The sequence below is a fragment of the Sinohyriopsis cumingii genome, chromosome 15, assembly GCF_028554795.1.
Source record: "Sinohyriopsis cumingii isolate HCF-2022 chromosome 15, ASM2855479v2, whole genome shotgun sequence".
NCBI lineage: Eukaryota > Metazoa > Mollusca > Bivalvia > Unionida > Unionidae > Sinohyriopsis > Sinohyriopsis cumingii.
The window spans coordinates 11,847,845-11,873,228 of record NC_142975.1 but is presented as its reverse complement, the minus strand read 5'-3'; the positions used below and the strand labels follow the sequence as shown (position 1 = coordinate 11,873,228).

At 35.3% G+C, this 25,384-nt stretch overlaps 1 protein-coding gene across 2 annotated transcripts in view; it reads left to right on the top strand.

The window, feature by feature from the left end:
* The first annotated feature begins 3,194 nt into the window (after positions 1–3,194).
* Positions 3,195–25,384, top strand: part of LOC149781264 (uncharacterized) — a 111,283-nt gene continuing 89,093 nt past the window's right edge. The window contains exons 1-3 of one of the 2 annotated variants that reach the window (XM_089935351.1): positions 3,195–3,453; positions 8,487–8,554; positions 22,188–22,383. In XM_089935351.1, coding sequence (XP_089791477.1) covers positions 8,519–8,554; positions 22,188–22,383 — 232 coding nt within the window. In that variant the 5' untranslated portion in view covers positions 3,195–3,453; positions 8,487–8,518. Of the gene's footprint in view, positions 3,468–8,486; positions 8,555–22,187; positions 22,384–25,384 lie in introns of both variants that reach the window. The other variant, XM_089935350.1, reaches the window with a different exon arrangement.

Below are 25,384 nucleotides of genomic sequence, written 5' to 3'. Positions count from 1 at the left end.
ATCTCTAGAAAAGAAATAACAATCGATTTGCCAATGTGAGTATATAGAGTAGTGTGAATATAAACACTGACTCTTTTTTAATAGTGTTTGTGTTTGTGTTTGTAAGCGCTGACGTAGGTTTGTGTGGATAGTAAATTTGGGTTTCATTTTAATGCTTTGCGTGTGTAAATAGTAGATTAGGGGTTTGTTTATTGATGTTTCACGTATGTGGATAGTAGATCATATGAAATGAGAAGAGTAGGGGATGTTTTCCATCACGTCCGCGCGTTTTAAGTGATAATCTAGGTAATATCAATTTTGTTTTAGGGGGATGTTTTCCATCACGTACGCGCTTTTCGTATAAGAACCCACAGTATTCGTCGTTCAAACCATTCTACAGAGAAGATGGCTTCAAACTACCTCGATAAAATGCAAACATTGCAAGACGTCCTGGACAATTTGGGCATGATGGAACAAATGCTAGTGAGGCTAAACGAAGATCACTATTCTTATAGTCCCCATCGAGTGAAGATGGAGATTAACAACTTAAGAAAAGTAAAGGACATGATAAGTGATGTGATGAAAGAAATAAAGGAGGAAAAGGAGGATGAAGAGGAAAGGATAAGGATAAGAGCATGGAATGAAAAAATTGAAAAAGAAGAAGAAAATGAGAAGAGGAAGAAAGAAGAGGAGGAGAAGAAGAAAGAAGAGAAAAAAAGGAAGAAAAGAAGAGAAAGAGTGTAGGACAGAAAATAAGAAGTTGGTGGAGAAATAGAAGAAATTAGAAGAAGAAGAAGAAACCCAAAAGCCCTTTTCAGGGCCACTTCTATTTCTCGAAAAGAGACTGACATTCCATTGCCTACCCTTTTTTCTTTAAAAAATATTTTTTAAAATAAAAAAAATCCCATGTTCAATTCCCCTTGTCCCTAAAGTAGTTTTTTTTTCTAACATGTTCAATTCCCCTTGTCCCTAGACAAACGCAAACTCTATTCCCATGTTCAATTCCCCTTGTCCCTAGACAAGCCCAAACTCTATTCCCATGTTCAATTCCCCTTGTCCCTAGACAAGCCCAAACTCTATTCCCATGTTCAATTCCCCTTGTCCCTAGACAAGCCCAAACTCTATTCCCGTGTTCAATTCCCCTTGTCCCTAGACAGACCCAAACTCTATTCCCCATGTTCAATTCCCCTTGTCCCTAGAGTGACCCAGCAATATCTCCCATGTTAAATTTCCATTGTTCGAATGCCTTTGTCCCTAGAATGTCCCTAGCATGGATATTTCCTTTCTCCAATGTTAAATTCCCTTGTCGCCAGAGTGACCCAGGTTTTTTGCCCATGTTAAATTTCCATTGTCGCCAAAGTGACCCAGGGTGGTTAATGTTAAATTTCCATTGTCGCAAAGTGACCCAGGGTGGTTTTTAATGCTAATTCCCATTGTCGCTAATGTGACCCCATTCACTACTTATATGACTCAGGCTTTAGGAAAGAGAAATATATAAATTGGTTCTGAGCACGGAAGCAAAATTTGATACGTCACTTCTTAGCTCAGGTGCATGAATCTTTGATGTAAGTGAAATAACATGAAAAGCACGGACATTATGAAATTTGTTGATTTATTCAGCACACAGAATTTCAGATATGCTAACTATAGTATGATAAAACATACGTGAAGCTGTTTTGGTTCCAAGCGGGGATTTTATCATTCATGATGTGAATGTCCTTATTCTACGTGGAGATAAATTGACGTCTACAAATGAGAAAGAAACCCAATATATATTAGTCATTTTCATAGAGAAATACACAAGTTGGTTCTGAGCAGGTATGCTAAAATTGAAACGGTAGGTTGATGTGAAGGAAGCCCAGTACATTTTATTTATACACATACAAACACAGATGAATAAGTTAGTTGTTTATACTGGTGCTAGAATTCATATGGTACTTCATAGCACATGTCCATATCTCTTCTCAGGAACACGAAACAATAGAATTTCATCATATTCGTTGATTTCTGTACATTTGCAGACTAGACTATATTTATTATTGTGTTGTAGAGAAACACGAATCTAGAGGCTGGTCTAAAGTACGGATGCAAATATTTGAGTGGTATTACATACCCCATTTTAGTAGGCGCTACATGACAGAGTAAAAGCGCTTCGTGAAGTTCCTAGATTGATCATAGACACAGAATTTGAATAAACTGAGGAATGATTTTGACTATTGCTAGAAAATGCCTTTAATTGTTTTGGTTACTGGTGAAAATGTTATGATCGCTGATGTAAATGCTCGTATTCCACATATTATGGGTACAGGATTTTAAAAAAAAAATAAACAAAAAAAATGTCGTGAATTTGTACAGTGCTATAAAGATCTGCAACTTTGACATTTCTTCTGAGATCTGTATGCGAGACTTATCAAAAAATGTAAACATTCTGAAAGAAGTGGGGTTAGTTCGAGATGAGGATGGTGTAAGGAAGCCTGCAATGCGATTTATAATTACGTCCATTGTACTATGAGTCGTTTGTTCGTTGTCAGGATTTACCCATATTAATCGAGGATTCCAAAAGGTCCCTTAATTTCACCTGAATTTTGTGCAGTCACAATACGCTCCGTAAGGTGCGGTAGCTCGTGCGCTTATTTAATTCATATCGCGGGTGTATCTAAATGAGAGAGAGAGAGAGAGAGAGTTTGAGAGAGTTTTGTGAGATTCACTGTTGCTCTGTGTGAGGTGTGTGTGTGTGTGTGTGAGAGAGAGAGAGAGAGAGAGAGAGAGTTACTGATGATGTCATATTTAGTAGCAGAAATAAGTTTTGAGGTTAATATTTTGTAAACAAATGTTCTCTGTAAACGTAAGAAACATATGTGATGAGTTTGTCATGTTGCACTGAAATATCAAATTTGAGAGAGAGAGAGAGAGAGAGAGAGATGTGTTTTCATATGCCTTCGCTTTATTACAGTACTCCGTGCACGAAGAAATATTGTTATTTCACTTTACTTGAAGAGACAGAGGTAACATATTTATTATCTCTTTTGTTGTTAAATTGTTAAATTGTTAAGCTACGTTAAAAATCCTCATTACACACACACTCACACATAATCTTTTTTGTTCTAGTTCTTTTTCTTCGTATAATTGTTAATAAAGGGAAATTACTCTTGAATTGGTTCTCAGCGTGGATGTTTGGCAGTGGTTCTAGCAGTGGACTTCCGGTTCTCATCGCGGATGTGCACTGTAAGACACTGTTGAGTAAGCTAGTAGAGAGAAACGATATGTTTAGCAGTTCATGGTGGGACAGCTCAAAGGTTACTAGCTAAGATAATAATTCTTGAAAAGCATACCATATGCCGAGTTGTTATATAATGACGTGTTACTTCGACGGGATTGGTTAAATGATTCATTGTAGGAACAATTTAAACCGAAACTAATACGGCGTTTTCCGACCGAAGCGAAATGTTTAAAGCAAGATTCAGGAAGTGAATGGTCAGTGGATTAAGGTTTGTGAGCAGTTATAGTGATTATACTTTTAATGATATGATTGGTTAATTAATGATACAGTCTGTACGTTCGTTGTTAAAACATATTACTGTGTAGAAATATCGTATCGTCACTTAAGTTTACTTGTCATATATGTTGTAGCAGGGTTTAGCACAAGATAGGATGTGCATGGCGGCCAGTATAACTAGTAGAGGAAGAACCCTGGAAAACCACGGGACAGGGTTCATACGGTCTTTGAAAGTCTTTTGAGAGTTTGGGAAAAATGAGGTAGCATTTTTTTCAAAGCCTTGAGAGTTTGGGAAAATCGAGCAGATTACCCTGAGGTCTTTGAAAATTAAAAGAAACATTTTAATTTCTTTCCATAATCACAAATAAAATTGTCCAAGGTTGATTCGGATGTAGTTGAGTTTTCCTGGTTTCCTTCTTCTGATGACGATTCAGTTTAATTTCATCATTAAACAATATTGTAGCATTTTGCATTTGTTGTTTTCTCATATAACATAACTTGTATGGGGCCCCAAGTGGTCTAAATTAGCGCTGTCCATTACGGATCACTGCCATCTCACCTCTGTCTGCGTGGGTTTGAGTCTAGGATTTGGCTAACGTGGGTATGTGAAAAAGCTCGTCAGTAGCTTCTTGTGGGTTGGTGGTTCTTCCCAGGGTTTTCCCGGGTTCTTCCTCCACCATTAATACTGGCCACCATGCATAGCCTATCGTGTGCTGAAATATGGCGTTAAACCCCACAACAACAACAACAACATAACTTGTATACAAAATGTTAGCAAAAATAGGTCTTAGAAATCTGTTTGTTGCCTTTGAAAGTTTGGGAAAAGTCCTTGAATTTATCATTCAGAATTCAGTATGAACCCTGCAGGAAGAACCACCGACCCACTAGAAGCTACTGGCAAGCTTTCTCACATACCCACGTTAGTCGAGCCTGAGACTTGAACCCACGCAGACAGATGTGAGATGGCAGTGATCCGGAACAGTAAGCACTTTAGACCACTAGGCCACTCGGGGCCCCTGTCATACATGTACGCAGCTGCTTATACTATAATATATATATATATATATATATATATATATATATATATATATATATATATATATATATATATATATAGTTAGTTAGTTAGTTATATAGTACATATATAACTGATTGTTAAATTGTAAGCAAGGATGTTAGTCCCTGTGGTATCTGTAGGGCTAATACACACAGGCATTTAATTCTGGGGTAAACTGATGTGTGCACTGCAATTTTGAGTGTACACATTAATTTATCCCAGAATCAAGTACCTGTGCTAGTGCACCAACAAGTTGTTTTCCATCTTTTGACATCATTGGTGGTTGTCTATAATAGACTGATCCTATATTATTTAATTATACATGAAGACAAAACGTTGTTGATGACCTGAAAAGCATCAAGAATTTAAAATGAACTGCAGCACAAAACTTACTAATTTAAATCATTTCATAAATATTCCTCACCCAGTTGTCACCAGGGGTCCCTAACACTGCAACTTATTGTCATTTTAGACCAAATTGAAGCTCTTGATGTAAACAAGCAGACATTCTGCTCACTATCCATTTCTGGATTCTAGAACTTTCTGTTTTGGTAAAAATTCATCTGCATATAATATTTGTAATGTCTAATTTTAATATTTCCAATAAATTCAACAAATCAAAATGAGAAACTCTACTATACTTGTGTTCAAAGATATTAACTCCAAAATTTATGGAATTATTTTCAGTGATGGAGAACTTTATCAGATAATATTAATAATAATAATGAGGACTTTGTATAGTCACTGTATTATAGTGCCTAATCCTTAGAAGCTCTAAGCACTTTACAACATTAGACAACACCTATAAGATAAAGAACATATAATGATATGATTACAGAAACAACCACCATGAAATTAGAAAACATTAAAAAACATGCTGAGAATATTTAAGGTAGGAAACTTTATTAGGTCTTTAAGTTTGTTCTTGCAGTTGAAATAAGTGAGTTTTGAAAGCCCTCTTGAATGTGATCACTGTGTCTTTGTATCTAAGTTCAGTGGGCAATTCATTCCACGTTGCTGGGCTCTGGTATGCAAAAGAACTCTGTCCATATGACTTTGCTTTCATAGTGGGAATAATGAATATACAATTGTCAGATGAGGAGCGTACGTATCTTGCTGGTGTGTACACTTGGGTGAGGTCGGATAGGTATGTTGGACTAGATTCTGACAGTGAAATGTAGCAGAGAACAAATTTTGTGTTTGATTCTGGTTCGAATGGATAGCCAGTGTAGGGTACAGAGCAGTGGGGAGGTGTGCTCTGATCGTGGTACTCTAGGTTATGATAATCCAAGCAGCTGTGTTTTGAAGTTCTGGAGCAGATATTGAGATGAACCAGACAGAATTGAGTTACAATAGTCCAGTCTTGAAAGTACTAATGAACACATGAATGTTTTAGTGGCGTCGACTGAAAGATATTTGCGAATTGAGCTGATGCGTCTCAGCTCAGATATGCAGCCTTGCATATGTTCATGACATGTTGATGCAATGTGAGAATACTGTCCAGAGAAACACCTAGGTTTCATACTGATTGTGTGAATTTAATGTTGGTGTTGCTGATATTTATTGTTTGAGGTAAACAATGTGAATGAGAAAGTCTTTGTTTTGTGATCAGAATGGCCTCAGTTTTATCATCATTCATCTGCAGCTTGTTATATGTTATCTATGATTTCACATCAGAAATGCACCTTTCTACACCTTGGATGGTAGCATCAACTTCAGTTGGGTGGCTAGATTTGTATATTTGGGTGTCATCAGCGTACATTTGTTGAGACACTGGATGATGATCTATGACACTTCAGAGCGACTGAGTGTACATAATGAAGAGAACAGGTCCAAGAACAGACCCCTGTGGAACACCACAACATAGATCAACTGGGCTGGAGTGTATTCCATTTACAGATACAATTTGTGTCCTGTTGACCAAGTACGACTTGAACCACAGTAAGGCTGTATCATGAATGCCAAATACATGCTGCAGATGGTGAAGTAATATATCATGGTCTGTTGTGTCAAATGCTGCAGACAAATCAAGGAAGGTGAGGACTTTAATCTTTCCACTATCCAACGCAGAGAGAATGTCATTAACTACTTTTAGAAGAGTAGTTTCAGTACTGTGGCAAGAACGATATGCAGATTGTACATTGATAAAAAGACTTTGAATTTAGATGAGATACAAACTGGGATAGAACAACCTTTTCTAATATTTTTTATATGAATGGGAGATTAGAAACTGGGTGGTAGTTTTTTAAATTGTTATGGTCTAGTGTTGGTTTCTTCAGCAGAGGCTTTACAATGGCTGTTTTGAAAAATGATGGGAATTCCCCAGATGACAGAGAGGTATTAATAACATCAGTTAGTGAAGGCAATACTGGATCTAAGCACTCAAGCAGCAGTGCTGTTGGAATTGGATCAAGAGTTCACATGACGTTGGTGCACTCTTCATCAGGATTGTACGTACGAAATCCATAGAGACAGCAGAGATCTTGGAAACGCTTAATTACATGTATTTGGACGCCAATTTTTGATCTGGGATGCAGGAAATCAATGAGGCGGGATATCAATTACGTTGACAAACAAACTCTTGCCCATTCACAAGCATATGTTTGATAGCTGACTGACCATTAACCCTTTCCCCGAGTAAGGTAGAAACTATCAATTTCCTGCATGATATCCTTTGATGATAAAACATACAGACATGTGTTTTAAGATCAGAATCGGTGATCTGGATATATATTAATTGCCTCTTGTACACTATTTCATCATAAAATTAGTTTGAAACTCCAAGTGAACCATTAGGCCTAACGGAAAATAATGTTGGACTTCGTTAAGTCTGGATGTACCGTTTATTACATTGTCTGTTTTTGTAAATCATCGTTCAGATATTTTCAGAAAAATATACAGATCATTCAAAGCAAAGCCAAGGTATTATTTTATTAAAGATTTAACTTTAAAATGCAAATTATGTAGGTCAGAAATGTATGGGACAATGCTATGTTGTGGAATTGGCGAGATGCGCTTTAAGGTCTAAGCTGTTTTCTGACCTGACACGTATTTGCAAAAATATGGGGGAAAAACAACAAATCAGATAGTGTTTAACCATTGCCTAAAATTACTACAAGGACGTAAACAAATAAATAAACCATAAATTTGCAATCCTGTCAATGGACTGTTGTAATGAAGCTATATTAAAGTGAGTAATTACATTACAAAAACCTCTCCATCTAAAACTAGATGCACTCGCGTCTTTTTTGATTCTATAGGAAAGAAGGGACTGCAAATTTTGATGGTGGGACTCATTTTACCAAAATGGGAGTCCTGGACTCCTAGTTTTAAAATCCTAGCGAGACCTCTGGACAGGTTCAAATGCTGCTAATGGTTGCCACTCAAATTCTGTATCCCAACTGTATGGTGACGATGAGTCAATTGAAATTGTGGTGTCAAGCTTATCTTTAATGGTTTGTACTTTGTCACAGAAGAAATTTGCAAACATGAAGATATTCTTACCCCCCCCCCACTATAGTCTGGGACCCCCTCCAAATAAAAAGTTTGATTTGACTTTGGGACTACCACTACAATTGTGGGGTTTGCTAGCCACTGAGGGACAAAATACATTATGTAATGCATTTCATGTATGATATGTCATATTTACCAAGAAACCAATTTTGTTGGCTTCCATGATAACTTTCTCACTGTTAGCTACACAAGTTTTTAATGTCAGACATTTTAATATTCAGAATTAATGTTTTATGACTCCATGGGTCTATTCTAAAAAACACCCTGACTTAACCTTGCCTCAAACAAATAAGTGCCTGAAAATTTGTATTATTATATCATAAAAAGAATGCAGTGTGTGTGTATGTATACATATATATATATATATATATATATATATATATATATATATATATATATATATATATATATGCACTATACTGTGTTATTTTCCTTTTACAGCTTCACATTGAAGGGAAGGTCCATGTATAGAAATGCCAGATATTCAGAGGACTGTATTTGGCCTTCTGGTAAGTTAATTAATCCTGACTCAGGGCTTGAAATTAGCAGTAATATGGTAGCCTGAGGCTAGTGAAATTCTTCTTGGGCTAGTAGTTTTTGTAATTTAAAAAGTTATAAGGCTAGTTTATTCCTATGTGTACTGCATTATTTTGTGGGAGTGATCAGTGAAGTTTTGACAGGGTTGATAAATTTCTTATTTGACTGACATGCTGATGATTTTTTAGTTATTATTCTAAAATAACTTATTTATTCACTTGTCAGACAAGACCAAAGATTTAACTTTTGGATGGACTGTTACATAAATGTTTTAGGGGTTAGAAATTTACATGCTGAGCTCAGATTGGTAGTTGAAAATTTCCTGCATTAAGCTGAATTATTTAATGACTCACAGGTGAGTGCCGATTCAAGGCTGACCAGTGTTTCTCTTTAATTAAATGGCAGATTGTTGGAGAATATTGCTAACTTGGTTCACTAAAGGGCCTTAATCTCTGCCAGATATTTGTTTTGATCAGATTCATGCAAGAGCATTTCATTGCAAGAGGATTTTTAGAGTTTTCAGCCCAGAGGAAAGGCCAAGAAAACCCAGATTAAAATGTTTAAAAATTGTAGAGAATTTCATATTGGTAGGTTAATCTGAACAGATTTTACCCACTGAAGAATGTTTTACTCAAAATGTGGGGTGGGGTGTTGGAAGTTTTATTTATCGTCTAAAATTGTTAAATACAACTACTTCTGCTGCAGGTACACTGTGCTTACTTATATATATCTCTGTGTGTGTGTGTGTGTGTGTGCGTATCAGAAGTGACCCAGTTTTGTGCCTTCAGGTAGGAAAAGACCAACTATTGTTCATAGATCATTTCATTGCTTCTGTATTAAGGTTTTTAAGTTAACTCTATTGTTATTAAGCAGAATTAGTAATTTTTCTACAATCAGTTTTAGCTTCAGTGGCCATGGAATGGTTTGTTTGCCATACATTTGTACAAGTTTGTCATCACTGCTCCTCATAAAATACTTTGAACATTGCCACAAAATGTTACACGTACATTCATCACATGGTCTAGTTGGTCATAAATGAAAAGCAACCATCTTTAGAATTACCCTGAATGAAAGTCAGATGGACATGAGATTTTCACTAGGAGACTTATGATGTCTAGTCACCCCTAAATGAAAATGGTGCAGATCTGATGTCCGTTAGTGTTAGTAGTGCAGGGTACTATGACAAAATTGTGATGTGGTATTTCTGAAATATCTTGATATGTACCATGGCAAACCACAAATATATTAATGACCAAGAATTAATGTTCTGAGACAGGGCCCTGATGCTGTTTTAAGGAAGATTTTGTGTCAATAGCTGGAAAAACAATATTGCTTTGATTTATTGCAAAATAATTCAGTATTATATCATTATATTATTTGAACACAATATTGTCATGAGATAGAAGAAAATAAAATGTCTTAGCTCAAATTAAAATTGCAGCACCCTCCCACAAGTATTAAATTACATGTACAATGAATAATGCACCACAGCACATACCACTAGAAAAAAATCCCTGGTAAACTTGTATACCAGTAATACTTCACTCCTCTAATGGCTACAAGTGCAGTGATCTTAGAAGTCTTGTCGCTCTTCCTCTTCAATGGATGGTCACATCAACTTGAGGCTTTCACAAAAAGATTTATAATGCATGATTCGTCTTAAATGAAAATGGTGCCAGTATCATGACTAGTATAGCCACCATTGTAGCCATCTTTAAAATCATGTTACCACTAGTTCTGATTGTGTCTGGCTGGTCCTAAATGAAAATTATACTTGAACATCCAATATGGTCACCACAGTGGTCATCTTGAAAATCTTGTTTATCGTTATTGCTTAATGAATGGTCATACCAGCATGGGTTTTTCACTGAAAGACTTACAATGTCCTGTTGGTCATAATCAAATTTGTGCTGATGTGACCTCCAACATGACCACCACAGTGGCCATTTTGTAAATCTTGTTGTGGCTGCTTCTTCTAGATGGCTGGTCATATCAGTCTTGTGCTTCACTGAAAGACTTCTTATGATCTCCTGTTGGTCCATGAATGAAAATGTTGCAATCTGATATCCGTTATGGCTTCCATGACAATTATATTGAAAATCTGGTTATTGTTATTTCTCAGAAACAAAGTAATATCCACATGGGGTTTCCACCAGAAGACATTTTGAGGTCTTTTTAGTCCTAAATGAAACTGGCAACAATCTCACAACCATAGCAGCTGATTTGAAAATATCGTTATTGCTAAAGAATATCATATAGTTTCAGCACTCAGCAGTTAAAAGGAAGAAATTGATTTTCTGGAAAAAATTTGTCAGTTGTCCAGTGAAGAAGGCCTCGTAGGTTCAGCAGGACTAGTAAATTTCTCAATCTATTAGTACTTTTAGTACAAGTAAATTCATGTTAAATTCAAGGCATTTAACATTAGGCTCAAAATAATCTCATTAAATGCTGATAAAGAAGTTACTGTATATATTATTTTACCACTCACCCTAGATACAGTGACCTTCACTATAACATGATTTCATGCATAAATGTTATGTTTTAACCCTCATGACCAGGATTTAAAAAACTTAGACTGATTCCCCCCACCCCCACCCCTTTAACAAAGGAGGTAAGGTTAGAAAACGTCTCTAGCAACTCTTAATCGATTTCCACACTGTGAACCCAAATACATGTAATGAGGTCTCATTCAGAGTAGCACATTGGGCAGGGCTGCATCTTTTGTTGAAGAATTGAGGGAATGTCTTCAGGGGGATGGGGGCAATTTATATTCATATACTTCCTGACCGTTTGTGATCAGCCTGGAGTAGGAAGTTGAGGCTTTTGTACTATATCTTTATTTCCTTTTTGAAACATTATTGTGCAATATTAACTGTACAAATATCTTGAAGCAAACAATGTTTTTCTTGTACATAAACTAATTTTCTATATGTTTAACTGGCCTTTTTATTGACTATGCTCACTATAGCAGGGTTTCATTACATAATGCATTTGACAGCTGTGTGTCCCAACTACAGCATTGCAACATGAGAGACGTCAATAAAATTTGATCTCTTACTCATTTCTTAATTCCTATAACATCATCTTATTAGATTTGACAGTAAGAAATCATTTGGCATGAAAGTTTGAGTCCAATGTGATGTTAGGTACATATTGGTGAATTCCGATGTCTACATGCTTTGAAAACAAATAGATTTAGTTCTCTGCAACACTATAATCTTACCATGTGCAGTGAGATCATTGGTGGACAAAACAGCTAGTTTTTAATACTTTGGATATGTTTAGCTTTGAAGTCAGGGATTTTCAGTATATCTGGCTTACAAGTCAATAATTTCATATTTCTGTTTTTCATGAGGAAAAAGATCTCCATTCATCAGTGATTACATATGGTATGGGCCAAATCTAGAACTAGTGTAAGCATAATGTCTCCCCATTCATAAAAACCCATTCATAACAAGGAAAACAACAAAATGACTCCACATCCTTTAGGCCAAAACAGAAACAATGTCTTTCTAGTAATGTGTGAAAAAACATAAGATATGTAGGTGTTACTAATTTTTTTTGATCCTTTTTTTAATCAGTTCATGTTAGTTTATGTCAAATTACTTTCTGAGATGATGGTCGGTATCAATATTTATTCATATGTGATAAAAGTTACAGGATCAGAACCATTCAAAATCTTTTCTTAGCTGTACCACATAATGTTTGCAGTAAAAATTAATTTTATATTATGCTATAATGTGTAAACCTGATTTTTTGCCTAATTGAAACAGTTTAATTCCTCCAGCAAAATCCACGGTTCGATACTTATCCAGGCCAGTCCAGTTCAGTTGCTTCTGTGTGTCCTTAATAAAGACACTTAGCTCCTATTCTCACTGCATTATATAGCCACTAATGCAGTAAAACTGTCATTAAAACAAACCAACGAACAAAGTACATTTTAATGGTTACCGGTACTTTTGTTATGTATATCTATCTTGTGTGTTTAATTTGTGTCCATGATTGTGGATTGTGGAATTAATATCTGCCTGATCTTTGTTATGATTGTAAGAAGTAAACAAGTTTTTTACTAAACTTTAAGTTCAAGGCCTAACCTTGTTTACAAACTTAGAATGTTCTGGAAGTGAACTTGTTTACAAATTAATGGAAATTTCCATTAGAGATTACTTACAACTAGCGAATGCCATAGCATTCTGTTGTGTCTTAAGTCCATTGAATTTAGTATGTATAGGATTTGGTAAACAAATTATTCATTTCTGTTTGTTATCAGTCTTTGGGAATCTATGATCAGAGTTTGTAGTTATGTTCAGGTATAATTATTTAGATCATCCATTGGAATTACAAAGTGCTCATTGACTTGTGGACTAAACCTCAACATTGGGATTACTAACAAAGATATTCAAGACTTGGTACATCAGAACATTCAAGACCTTTGGTATTGGAATTCATTCGGAACAGCTATACTTTTAGGCTTGTCATTAGGATATTTGGGATTTAATTCACAGTACATTTTGTGTCTTGTAGACTTTGTAACTTTGAGAAATAAGTTATTTGTTGATTTTACTGAACTTGCTGCATTTGCTACTTTCTGCTGCATAGTTTAAGACCTGGCATCATAACACTTTTATATGATGCCACAAATGGAAATAATTAAAGCTCATTGAACATTTAAGCCATTATATGTGGGTGATACAGCATTGCATTGGCATTTATTTTCACCAGTCAAATCAGACCAGGCTGGTTAATTGAAATTCCTTGTGCGAAACACTGAGATCATTCAAAAAGTCAGTTACAGTCCTAACACACAATCATAGCAATATGGAGCTTTATGCTTCCTTCTCTCCTTTTGCACTAATACCTCCACCTCTCCCAACTTTTGACACTTCCATCCCAAATGCCAGTCCGTATATCTTATGTACATGTACAATCATAACAACTCAGTGACAACACCTAGTTTGTGTACATTAGTTTTTAGCATCTTTGCTAGTCAAGGTTCCAATATTTTATCCCTGTCTATACCTTGTTGCATAGAGCAGATATTTCTATGCTTCAGGTCTGTGAATTTCTTTGGATACAGTGGCATTAAGTTGTTCAAATGTTTTATTCATAAATAAGCAATTTTCCACTGTATATGTGGGTGATAGAAAAGTAATTCATGTATATGCGGTTGATAGAAATGTAAATCATGTATATGTGGGTGATAGAAATATAAATCATGTATATGTGGGTGATAGAAATGTAAATCATGTATTTATGGTAGATAGAAATGTAAATCATGTATATGTGGTTGATAGAAATGTAAATCATGCATATGTGGTTGATAGAAAAGTAAATCATGTATATGTGGGTGATAGAAATGTAAATCGTGTGTATGTGGTTGATAGAAATGTAAATCATATATATGTGGTTGATAGAAATGTAAATCATTTATATGTGGGTGATAGAAAAGTAAATCAAGTATATGTGGTTGATAGAAAAGTAAATCATGTATATGTGGGTGATAGAAATGTAAATCATGTATATGTGATTGATAGAAATGTAAGTGTAAATCATGTATATGTGGTTGAAAGAAATGTAAATCATGTATATGTGGGTGATAGAAATGTAAATCATGTATATGTGGGTGATAGAAATGTAAATCATGGATATGTGGTTGATAGAAATGTAAATCATGTATATGTGGTTGAAAGAAATGTAAATCATGTATATGTGGGTGATAGAAATGTAAATCATGTATATGTGGTTTAAATGTATTTTTATGCTGAACAACAGCATGTGTAGACATATAGTATTGTATTGGTTTGTCCATCTGTCATACCTTGGTTAAATTTGACACTTCAGGCAGTTTTCAGCTACATTTACTGTTGTGATGAATCCTTGTTCTATGAGCAATTTTCTGGTTACAATTTATTATCTTACAAATGTGCTAAGGAAGGTTGTTTTGATACGAAAATTAAAAATAGAACATAGTTACTATAAGGCCCTTGAATAAGAACATTGTTTCTGTTATAAGGCAAATATGATCATGGTGTAAGTGGTATACTGTATGGCTTCCATGAACAGCATTATAACGAGAGTACACTATCATGAATTCATTTTAAGGCAGTCTTGCTATGAAGTGGTATACTCTATGGCTTCAATGGACATCATTATAATGAGGGTAGACTATCATATCATGTATGATATTTTAAAATGGTATACTACATGGCTTCCATAGACAGTATTATAATAAGGAAGTATGTTTTATGTTCTTCGTTATAAGGTAGTCGTAATTTAGATAAGGTATCTATTATATCACATATTCGATACCACAGGGACAAATGTTGGAAAGCTTTGGATTTAATACGAGTCATGGCAAAGATAGGTTGGTGAGTAAATTAGGTCTTGCTCTGATAATACAATTGATTAGCAGGATCTAAACTTCACTATGGCTCGATTGTGCATGGATCAGCTTGGAAATCTTACCTGCAGATGCTTGATCCAACAGACAGTCAAGGACTTAGACTCAGTCTGGATACATTTAGACCATCCCCGTTAGAAACCTTTTATGCCAAATCCAATAAACCATCCTTTAGTATCGATCATTGAAATGAAAATAATCATTGTTGTAATTATTACAAAATTCTTTTTTTCCATAACACCAAAGTTGTTATTAAAAAACCAAAATATTTGATTTTTGGGAATTCACGAAGTCCTCAACAAGTCCTGACCCTTTTCACAATAAACTCAAAGCCTGCTGTTGTAGACATACACTGTATGTCGCTGTAAACAGATGGACAAGATTAAGTTGGAGCTGTTATTGCTACACTGTATGAAACCATCTTGAAGGCAGTTACAGGCTAAAAACTCAATCTCTGTTGCAGAAATTACAGTTGTAGTCGGAGCTTTTCTACAATATTGAAACCTTTACACGTGTGCAAAATTTGCATCATTTTCATGGATTCACTTTGCCACATTGAATGCCTTGTAGAACCTTAAATCTGACAACCACTTAATATCCAAGATATCACTGGAACATGATGGTCTCTTGCAATCTGGGGAAAATGTTCTGTATTGGTGGCTGCATGTCACATTGGTACAATGAAGGGATCTCAAACTCAGACTAACCGGACGGCCACATGAGGGCATTTTTTGATTGCTTAGGTGCTGCCCCACACCTGCATCTCTCATGACGCTTGTGACGCTGTGATAAAAAGTGAGCTGTTTTAAGAATGCACATTACATTTTGTAAACATAGCAGCTAATGTTATGCTGAATGACAGGAACAGGAAACTAGCTAGAATTATTTCTGAGATATCAACAAAGAATTTTATAATTTGAAAAGGGAGGTAACTTTTCAGGTTCATAAAGGTCAAAGGGTCAAATATTTGCCTATTGTTTAATATGGAAGATGCAAATTCACTTTCTCATCATTTTTTTATTTTAAATTTCATTGCAAATAAATGAAAAGAAACATCTTCACCATATATTTCTGTCACATTGCAACAGTTTTAAATTTAAGTTGACTCTGTTCCTATATTCTAAGACTGTTAATTTCCTCATTATTAAGGTCACTACTCACACAAACATACCTCATGGCAAATTATGTAACCAGGAGCAAAATGGTCATAATTAGCTTATTTTAATGCTTAACATCAATATGAATGTACCATTTTATTCAGAACATCATACATAATTATATGAAAATAAAAAAAAATTGCAAACATTGTTATATTTGCTTTGAGGTGGCGCTCTATAGTTTCATATTTTGCATAGGGTTAGGATTTTAAAGAAAAAGAATTTCCCCGGCTTTCCTCACTGGTTATACTGGCTATTTAAAAAAAGACCTTGTATATCTTAGGTATAATGCAAATAACCTTTAATTCCCTTTATTTTGGTGTATGATTAATGGGTGTGCTATGTGTTATAGAGTATACAGCTTAGCCTTACTTCAGATGTGCACCTTTCAAAACAGTACTAGCTCTACTTGGTCATTTTCACTTCCTGAACTTTAGAGGTAAATTGTATAGAAAAGAGCTGATAACTTTTTTCACATTTTATATAGTTGGTAATTCATTCATTTTACTTTCAGAAGCTGGTATTGTCTAGTCTGGCAAAATTAATTTTCCCTATTTTAATAGCTGCTATGTATAGTGTACTTTAGACTAATTCAGGTTGATTTTTTTAACACAAGAGAGCAGTCATTTTAGTTAGCAGCATGCTTAAATCATGTAAAATTTCCAAAAGTACAATATCCTAAAGAAATATCGTCCACATTACATTAATGTAGCATAGAGATATGCCAACATTCTCTCCATTGTGCATGTCTTAAATGCGAACTACTTCACCTTACATATGTCACTCTCTCAAAAGTACATATTAACTGGTGAGCGCCCCCATAGTCATCCATCTCCAAATTGAAACTGCTTTAGTCACCCATCTCCGAATTGAAACCCCTGCTGTCATCCATCTCTGAATTGAAGATTCCTTATATTGAAGTGAAATATTGTATAAATCAGTATGTTTATAGTACTCAGTAAAATACCGTATATACTCGCATATAAGCCCGTCCCGTATAAGCCGATTCCCCCACAAACTGAATTGGTAAAACTGTTATAAAGTGCATGACCCGCGTATAAGCCGACCCACAATTTCTAGACATCTGGTACATCATAAGATGCACAAAGTGAGTTCTGAATACGTTTATTTAGGCAAATCATATTATTAAATAAAATGAAAGTAAGAAAGCTAATTTATATGTTGAAATATAAACAATTCTAAAGTGTTAAGTCTTAATGGAAATTTAATTAATCCTCATTCTAAAATCATGAATTATGAAAGTTCTATCACTTTTAGAATCCTTCAAAATCTGGCTCTGTATCAGACTTGCCAAACAGTTCACGAAACTCAGCTTCTGTTACGGGTGTGCTTTCATCATATAAGTCATCATTGTCATCATGGTCATCCGATAGTATGTCGTTCTCCTTCTCGCTCTTCTCATCATTGTCGGATTGAAATATAGCATCATCCTCTGTTCCGTCCATGGCATTGGTGATACAGCACTTCCTGAATGATTTTGCAATCATTTCTGATGGAATTGAGTCCCACGCTTCTTTTACCCACTTGGCGACCAAATCGATGTCCGGCCTCATTATATTCCCACCTTTTGTCATTTTCACAGCCCCTGAACAAACCCATTCTGCCCACATCTTTCGTAACTTGTCCTTAAAAGGTTTGTTAAGGCAGACATCAAGAGGTTGTAACACTGACGTTAAACCTCCTGGTATCACAGCCAGTGTTGTTTTCATTTTCTTTGTTTCCTTTTTTACTTCATCGGTCTTGTGTGCACGAAACATATCCCATACAAGCATTGAAGGTTTCCGAAGAATTGCACCTAGTCTCTTGTATATAGTGGTAGTATACTATTTATATACCTTATCCTGTAATTATTTCCATGTGTGGTTGGTTATCAATTTGTATTTGATAATTATTTATCATTGTTATTTATTTGTGTTTTTTTTTTAAACTACCGGTAGTGTGATTCATTTATGAAAATATGATTGGTTTCAGCATGGACATATTTCGAGTATTGTGACAGTTTATAACTTTGAGCAGAAACCATGTCCACTACCATATCTCATTAAACAATACATCTGAGAGTCGGCAGTTATTAGTAAAGTCATTGGCATTGTGCAATAAAACAAACCTATTATCCCCGAGGCATTTACCACAGATTAAGCATATGGTAGCTATTGTACAACACTCTACCGCTAACAAACCACTTTTCTTTACAAACAACTAAACAACAGTAGTATATAAACTGTGTCTGCCGATTACTTCTAAAACACCTGTCAAAGAAATCCCATAAATTATATTGTTTTACAATTATTCGCACAGACTCGTATATTGCCCTGTTATTTACCCTTCCTAAGTGTGCGCACAACAAACCCCTATGGAGCCTCTCGCTATTGTTCCTTTAAGACTATCGTACATGTATTTCTACTCTCGATCAAAATGTTTGTTGTATATACCTTCAGTATCGTAATTCTTTTATTTTATTATGTAGATTCTTTTCATATTTACACTGAAATAAGCTAGCGTGCATTCGTATGATACCGTAGAGTTTAATGATTACTGATTAGCTGAGGGTTAAATACTTGACTGGAGATTACTAATATGGCGGTTCTTTTGGAATATACACGTACCACCGTGTCTTAAATAACACCTATGGCTGCATTTTCTAGTGGATGGACATCTGTCAAATAGATGTCAAGTATGTTAAAACATGTTTTTCATTCATTATCCTACCACGTAAGTTAGAAAAAAATGTTTCTCTTTACGACAACACAAATCTTTTGAGCCATGTGGCATCATTAGGCATGTGATCTCATCTTCGGTGATCGACAGAAACAATAAATACTGGAAATCGAGGGAAAAAATCGTTAACAAATTTCAGACTTGGACCTTGGCCCGCAGATAAGCCGACCCCCCCCCCCCCTTCTTCCAGGCCTTACTTTTTTCCTAAATTTTTTGGCTTATACGCGAGTCTTTATGGTAAATGAAATGAAACCCCTTTAGTCACCCATCTTCAAATTGAAGATTCCTTATATTGAAGTGAAATAGTGTATAAATCAGCATGTTTATAGTACATGTACTCAGCAAAATAAATAAGTGAAATGAAATCCCTTTAGTCACCCATCTCTGAATTGAAACCCCTTTAGTCACCCATCTCCGAATTGAAGATTCCTTATTTTGAAGTGAAATAGTGTATAAATCAGCATGTTTATAGTACTAAGCAAAATAAGTGAAATGAAACTCCATTAGTCACCCATCTCCGAATTGAAGATTCCTTATACTGAAGTGAAATAGTGTATAAATCAGCATGTTTATAGTACTCAGCAAAATTAGTGAAATGAAACCCCTTTAGTCACCCATCTCCAAATTGAAGATTCCTTATATTGAAGTGAAATAGTGTATAAATCAGCATGTTTATAGTACTCAGCAAAATAGGTGAAATGAAACTCAACATATCAAAGAAAATCAAACCCACCATTGGCAGTTGCATGTCTCCTATACAGAAAATTAGAGATGTCATGCGTATCATGTACGTATCTGATCAACATGTGACTTATGTATATCCTCCTAAAGGGTGAACATTGACCAGATCATATACCATGCCAGTTTTCACTGACATTGGAACACATTCTTTTTGAGTGTGTTGACTTCCCCCCATGTGAGACAGAAATATTTTTTGATGCCAGTTGCATAAAAAAACTGTATGATGAATTTCCACTTGAGAAAATCTTGGATTTTTGTATGGAGACAAGTTTATATAAAAAATTTGGACCATATTTTAGGGAGGTTTATCAGTGTCCATTTTGAATTTTTTTATATATATTTGACAAAATTTTAACATTTTTGCATTCTTTATTTTATATTCGTCTACTTAATGTTTACACTTATTTGGTTGGGTTTATCTTCCTAAAGTTTTTATGCAGTTCATTTTTACGTTTTCAAACATTTACCTTTAGTTGGCACCACATACCAACTATTGTGCCAAGGTGCCATAAATTGCTTTCTGTCTGTCTGACACACAGATACACCCACCCACCCACACATACATAGATACATACATACACATAAATACATACATACATACATACATACATACATACATACATACATACTAGTAGGACAGGGAATTTACTACACATCCTTTTAAGCCCAGCCTTTATACATTTTAATGAATTTTCTTTTATTTCAAATACTTCCCATTTTATCATCATTTAATACTGTACTTTTGTTATGGAACTGTCTTTGAATTGATATGCTTTCAGTACAATGTAAACTGAACTGAAAACAGCACTCAATTCAGTACGCATTAACCTACAATACAATATACATTCAGAATTTGTATTCATGCTTAAACTTCCTGTATCTTAAATTAGTGTTCATTTACATATAGTGGAAACATATGTAGAAAAAGATCTTTGTTTCAGATTTCCAAGAATATGATTTACTAATAAAGCATGGAAGGTATTGTGAGAGAAAACTCCCACACACCACCTTGCCTTCTCTCTCACACGCCATTTAACTTAAACACATGAATTTTGATTGGTAAGATACAGTAATGTCTAGTGATGACGTCTCTTTTATCATTTCTATTGTTTTCCCTAATTTGCACATGAATATATGAAAAGACACAAATATGTTAAGATGTTGAAATAGCCATCTCTTAACTGTCGCCAGCCTTTTTTTAAAATCTTCATGGACTAATCTGAGACAGCTGCACAGTGATAACAAAACAAAAGACCCAAGCAACGCTGAGAATGCTCAATTGGCTGACATTTGGCCAAGAAATTTGGGTCATTACCATATATGCTTGCTTAAAGAGAAGAGTCCAACTGCAAACTGCACAGACCCATATCTGCCATTGCATAATGCACTGGCAGATCTGGATCTGTTCAGTTTGTTAGGAGTAATCAGTAGAACAACAACATAGGCCCTGATCTACAGGTGCATTATGCTATGGCATATCAGGATCTCTTGTTTTACAGTTTGACTCAAATTATAAGCCAGTATATACACTGTATGGTGAGATGCTTTCTTTAGAATTTATTCCTCTGCTATGCTTGCACATGTTATGAAAATGATTGTTTTACGGGTTCATTATCCCCCATTTGGGCATGGTAATATATAAAAATAATCCACTATTCATTATTGCTGCATGTTGCAAGAAGCGGCTGAGTGGAGGCAGTTGCCATCACTTGCATTGAGGCCATTGGTTGCAACACACTACTTTGTAGAAGGCAGGTGAGACCTCAAATTAAATTTTACAAAAAGCATCCTTACATAAAATAAAATATAACATAATTAAAATTAGGATTTCAGATTTATACAAATGGTGCCAATCTACCATCAGAGAGATTTCACATTTATACAAATGGTGCCAATCCACGATTACAGGGATTTCAGATTTATACAAATGGTGCCAATCCACCATCACAGGGATTTCAGATTTTAGAAATGGTGCCAATCCACCATCAGAGGGTATTCAGCTTATACAAATGGTGCCAATCCACCATCAGAGGGATTTCAGATTTATACAGATGGTGCCAATCCACCATCACAGGGATTTCAGATTTATACAAATGGTGCCAATCCACCATAAAATATTACTGCCATTACTAAATATGTGTGAAATTTTAAACAGTGGCTTCTCAAAGTCACTCAAAGAAATTGGATCAAATTTGACTGAAAGCTGACTATGGTATAAACGATTTTGCCATTTTCCCCAAAACAGAACAATGCTAAAATAGAAAAACATCAACACAGCTTTACATGTACCTGTATATGTGGAATGAAATGTTGAAACAATGCGACCAAAATTGACAATGAATTCTGTCATCAAGGCCTTTCATTACAGGATATATCATGTTGAAGATACAGAAATAGTGAAACCCTGAAGCAATTGTTTTCATGATATTTTACAATCAACAGTATTGATAAACTGGTAGAAATTATTAAATAGTGTATCATCTGTCACCTTTCACCTTGCAGGATGAATAATGATTTGAAATGATTTTTTTACATCTGTCTGTCACCTGTATTCTTGCTTTTTTTAAGCTTCTGATGCACCAGTCCTGTAGTGTGGCATTGCCAGAGAGATGGACTCCAAAACCCATTATGCCATCATCCACCCTACCCCATCTGCTGAAAGATTGGAATTATCCCTACACCAAGGATATCAAGTGTACCTTCCCATACATATGGCAGGCCAGTGTTGGTAGATGCTGCTACCCAGTCTTCAATTGTCGACCAGGTGATTCACTCACACTTAATTTATTGTGTTTATATCCCCAGCGGGCGGGGGGATGGTGGTTGGGATAGCATGCAGGATTTGTTCATAAACACATTAAATTAGGGTCAGAAAGATCACATCCATCAATCTCTTCATGCATAGTGTGAGCCTGTGCTGATGAATTAGAGATGAACCTTTTACATTATGTAAGGGGTGGATCACAGATGTAGACAACTGTACTGTTTGATGATTTTATTGACGTAGACCCTCATAACTCAATAGTGGGACTGGTAGCCATGACAACAAAAAAAGTAATTCACCTTCAGATAGATATAAAGTCTGGTGAAGAAAAAGTTAAGCAAATCTAATTTTCAGCTGCATATAGTGACTATATTGATTAAAATTGTGTGTGTGTGTGCGTGTGCTCAGTATGTGACACAACGTATTATGTTGTGTTGTTGTCCTGTCTGTCTATTACTAGTTTTATTTTTTCACAAAGATTATTGTTGTCCACCATTTACGAAATCATGTTGATGGAATGCATTTGGGTTATGGAAGAATCCTGTCCATTTTGAACTGTCTTGAAAATTGTGTTATCACTACCCCTCTTAAATAGATGATCGTATCAGCATTGGGTTTATCTAGAAGATTTTGTATGATGTCTGGTTGGTCCTGAATAAAAAATAAAAATGGTGCCAATCTGATTTCAAGTATGACCATCACAGCAGCCTTCTTGGAAATCTTTGCTGCTTCACCAGACCAAAATGTCATGTTAAGAAGAGTTCTTATTATATCTAGTTGTTCCTGTATGAAAATGGTGCCACTCATCCAACCAATTGGGCTGCCATTGCTACCATCTTGAGAATCTCTTTATCACTACTCTTTCTGTATGAATGGTCATTAAAAAAAACATCTCGTGATGTCTGGTTGGTCCAGAAAGGCAGTGGTGCTGCACACCATCACAGTGGCCATCTTGAAAGAATTGTCATCACTCTTATATGACTGCCACAATGGCCATCGGGAAAATCTGTTTATTTGTATTTCTCTTAGGTGACTGGGCATGTTGACATGTGTCTGCATCAGAAGACTTCTTGGTCCTAAATGGAAATAATGCTGATATCCAATATGGTCACCATGGTGGCCATCTTGAAAATCTTTTATCTAATAACCCTCGCACAAGAAAAGTCACTTTGACATGGAAGGTGGTGTGTCATCAAATGAAAATGATGCCAGTTGACTTTCAATATGAACATCATTTTGACCACCTTGAAAAGAGTCATTAATGCTCCTTCCCAAATTGATGGTTATATCAACTGGTGCTTTCACCAATATAATTCTTATAATACTTAGTTTGTCCTAAATGAAAATGGTGCCAATCATACATTCAGTGTAGCTTCCATGAGGGCTGTCTTGAAAATCTTGCTATCATTACCCATGCACACAATATGGATGGTTATCTTGACATGTGGTTTTCACCAAAATGATCTCAACTTGGGTTCTAAATGAAAATGGCGCCACTCTCACATCCAGCATGCCTATCACAGCAGATGAAAATCTTGTTATTGTTCAGGAACGTCAGAGATGGTTTCAACACTCAGCAGTTAAAATTCCATATTACTTAATAGATCATTAGTCCCTTTGTGGGACTCTTGTTTGATGACAAAGAAATGCTGGTATCCCAGTTGAAAGAAACAGTGTTAGAGAATATGCAGGATCATTTTACGGGGATGCTGAACCATGAACAAAAGCATGAACTAGCATAAACCAACATTTTTTCCAGGGGCCCCGAGTGGTCTAAAGCGCTTACCGTTACGGATGACTGCCATCTCACCTCTGTCTGCATGGATTCGAGATATCAAATTATGACGCTAAATGATTTTCAACTGTTGAAATTTTGTAGTGGCCCTAAATCCATATTTACTGATCATTTTCTGCATTTCATTTGCCTTTATTCTGGATTTCATTTGCCTTTATTCTGGATTTCATTTGCCTTTATTCTGGATTTCATTTGCCTTTGTTCTTGATTTCATTTGTATTCATTCTGGATTTCATCAATATTCATTCTGGATTTCATTTGTTTTTATTCTGGATTTCATCTGTCTTCATTCTGCATTTCTTTGCATTTATTCTTCATTTCATTTGCATGATGCATTTAATTTAAAGCCATTCTGCATTTCATTTGTATTAATTCTGCATTTTTTTTAAAATGTCAGTTACTATAAAAATCATTGTAACTATTTAAAACAGGAATTTAATTTGGACAAATTAATGAAGATTGACATGTAAATGTTTATTTGTCTGTTTATTTGTCACTTTTTTTTTTTTGAAAATAGAGTATACATGTACTAGGTTCATGGCCCTGGTGTAGTACCTGATTTACTTGCATGTTATGCAGCAGCAGATCTGGGTCTAGCCATGAAGTCAGGAAACTATGTACACAAAAATTGAATAAAATTTAATTTGGATGCTAAAACTGAAAATCATCAATCATCAATCAAGCTGTCTTGTGGAAATATTGGACTTGTGTGTAAACATAATAATTAGATACTCCAAAAAATGTCATGATCTGGAGTCAAGTAATATATTGGCATTTTTCGAACCTGACTAGTTCAGATATTTACCTTGCACAAGTTTATGACTGTAGGGTTTGGAATTCATAAAATTCAAACTTTAGTTTGAGCTCAACATTTTTGTCTTTTTCAAACATTTTAGTTTTGAATAGTTGTTTCTAACTGGGTAATATTGAGAATCTAGTCACAAAGTCTACAGCTTTACTCCTAGTTAAAAAAATAATTCCCCCACCTATCAAACTGATGTTAGTTTGATGATAGTTTTGAATGGTTGTTTCTGATTGGGTGGTACTGATGATAGTTTTGAATGGTTGCTTCTAATTGGGTGATACTGATGATAGTTTTGAATGGTTGCTTCTAATTAGGTGATACTGATGATAGTTTTGAATGGTTGCTTCTAATTGGGTGATACTGAAAACCCAATCACAAACTCAAACTTTTGAGTTTTTTAT